The sequence below is a fragment of the Mustela lutreola genome, chromosome 2, assembly GCF_030435805.1.
Source record: "Mustela lutreola isolate mMusLut2 chromosome 2, mMusLut2.pri, whole genome shotgun sequence".
NCBI lineage: Eukaryota > Metazoa > Chordata > Mammalia > Carnivora > Mustelidae > Mustela > Mustela lutreola.
The window spans coordinates 21,242,100-21,244,539 of NC_081291.1; the positions used below are offsets into that span (position 1 = coordinate 21,242,100).

The 2,440-nt window shown below is 46.0% G+C and overlaps 1 protein-coding gene across 1 annotated transcript; it reads right to left on the minus strand.

Moving 5' to 3' along the window:
- On the minus strand, positions 1 to 1,938 carry LOC131825777 (IQ domain-containing protein F5-like). Its single transcript, XM_059165183.1, has 2 exons — positions 1,862 to 1,938; positions 1 to 446 (listed from the first exon to the last, which is right to left on the minus strand). Exons 1-2 carry the CDS (start codon positions 1,863 to 1,865, stop codon positions 7 to 9), a joined length of 444 nt encoding a protein of 147 aa, XP_059021166.1. The 5' UTR covers positions 1,866 to 1,938; the 3' UTR covers positions 1 to 6.
- Between the last annotated feature and the right edge of the window lie 502 nt (positions 1,939 to 2,440).

Consider the following 2,440-nt stretch of genomic DNA (forward strand, 5'->3'; position numbering starts at 1 on the left):
ACCTGATCATTCCTTTATTGGAAGGGGTATGCACTGTTGCACTCTACAAGCCTGTGCGCCTAAAGAGATTTCAAGTTGAAGATTCAGTTGGCTTTCTTTGAAGATGTAATGGCCCTGAATGAAGCCACGGGAACGGCAGTTATGCCAGCGCCAATAGAGTTGGATGATGCGGGCAGCGTGGAGCAAACGGCAGTAGCGAAGGCGTATGCGCCACATGCGGACCCAGGATTGCAGCTTGACCACTGCCCATTCTTGGCGTACATAGAAATCTAGGGCCAGTTTCCTCTTCTTCTCCAGCAGCTTCACCAGCATCTGCTTCCACCAGCGCTGAATGATACATGCTCTGAGTGCCGCGTGCAGCAGCGTACGGCGTACCAGGGTGCCCCGCCACCACGCCTGGATGAACATGGCTGCTTCCTCTTCCCTGGTGATCTTTTTTTGGGGGCCTTGAAAGATAAAATGCGACACTTCAGAAACTCATGCATTTGAGCCCTAGGGTGTGCCAGGAAGAATCCCTGGTTTCTAATGACAGCCATCCCTTTCTCTGATATCCAGCAGAGCCATTTTGGGAAACAGCTGGATCCAGGAGACCAAGTAGGTGTCCTGCATCTGCCACTGTCTTGATGGACATGGACACACCATCTTCACCCTCTGAATCTAAGAGTCTCATCTGCACTTGCAATGTCACCCAGTTTTGCATGGACCTGGTTGGCCAGTCTAGAGCAAGAACACCATGATCTGGAGGTGAAAGAGATTCAAGTTTTACCTGGACCTGACCATTTACCAAAGATCCATGTCTCTTGCCTCAGACCCCTCCCATCTGCGGGAGAAGCAGCATCTTTTCTCCCCCTGCCCTCTCACTTCTGACTTCAGGTTACACCCACAACGTACTGTCTCCCATATACCTCACCAAAGTGTTAAACGGGTCTTCTGACTTATACAGTTTAAGAGCTTAAACACCGGTCAACACATTCATCAGTACAAAGATACACATGCACACACACACTTGTAGACCCAATCTTCCTGTAGCTCTACCTTTGCATTCCCCAAACACCAAAACAAGTCCCCACCTTGTAGCTCCCAACCTTATGTAATCTGAGTTCATACTCTTTGCCCACCTCCTTGGCACAATCCATACATCTTGGCCAGACCCACATCTCAACCTAAGGAGGTAATGGGGGAAAAGGATAGCCGAGGAGGAGCCAATCCACGTTCATTCTAACTCTGTGTATGGTGACTATTCATCTCAGTTTGCCTGGCACACTGGGTTTATGTCTGCTTGTCCTGGAGTAATGTTGATAAGTGCCCCCTCTCACTCACGGAAGCATCTCTCTTTAGATAATTTACATGGTCACAGAGTTTTGGGGTATTCCACCAGACCCCAAGGGTCAGAGATGTCACAAGTCAAGGCTCTTCCCAACATAGTAGAACCTGGAACCATCTACCCATGGAGGAGTGGGGAGGGTAGTAGCAGTGGTGTAGGCAGGATTGTCAGGGAATTCCCCCATCTTCCTTTTGCTCCTTCAAGCTCTGTTCTACCAATGTGACTTCATCATCTTTGACAATAACTTGGAAAATTTGCTGTCCTGTAGTCAGAGTTTAGAGAGAAAAACATTGGAGAAAGTAAGCGTGCTCTCCCCATCACTAGGTTCCAAATCAACCACACAGCTTCCTGGCCTTTCTGAGGACCTGAATAGGCATGAAAAGGAGGTGGGGGAGTCCCATCCAGACGTATCTATGGGAGATTTACTGCCCTCCCAGAGAGCTTGGGTACATCTGACTATCTCTTATAAAACATTAAATCCCTATGACTTGTGCTGGATGGTCAAATCCCACTCAGGTCTTCATTTTATTAATTTACCCATGGTTAGGGGCAAGATGGTACCATCACTCTCAGGTCTGGTCTTCTCCAGCCACACACTGGCAGCAGAAGTGGAGGAAGAGTGAGAGATATGATGTCATAAGGGCCACTATGACTCAGGCACCAGGATGGTTTCCAGCAGTTGAACCCCTTTCTAAGAATAACCTGAAGACCTGCCCTTTCTTTCTTACCAGAATGGTCAGAGTTCTGGATACAAAGAACAACACCCCAAATATGAACTCACTGACACAAAAGTGTATAGTGATACTCATTAAAGCCTGGCTAGCATTTATTACATGGATTTCAGATCATTTAAACAATGATAGTCCAAATAACAGAATAAGTGTGTGCTATGTACTGATATAGAAAGGTTATATAGATATAGAAAGATTAGCAATCATCAAATCAAGATGAACTCAATATAAATACATATTTATACACATGTGTCATAAAAGCATTATTTTTTAAAGGGGGTGAAGATAGGAAGATATAGAAAAAATTAGCAATAATCATCTCTGATGGAGAACCCAGAATTGGGAGAACAGAATAGACTCCCTCATTGTGGCTAAACCTCTTATG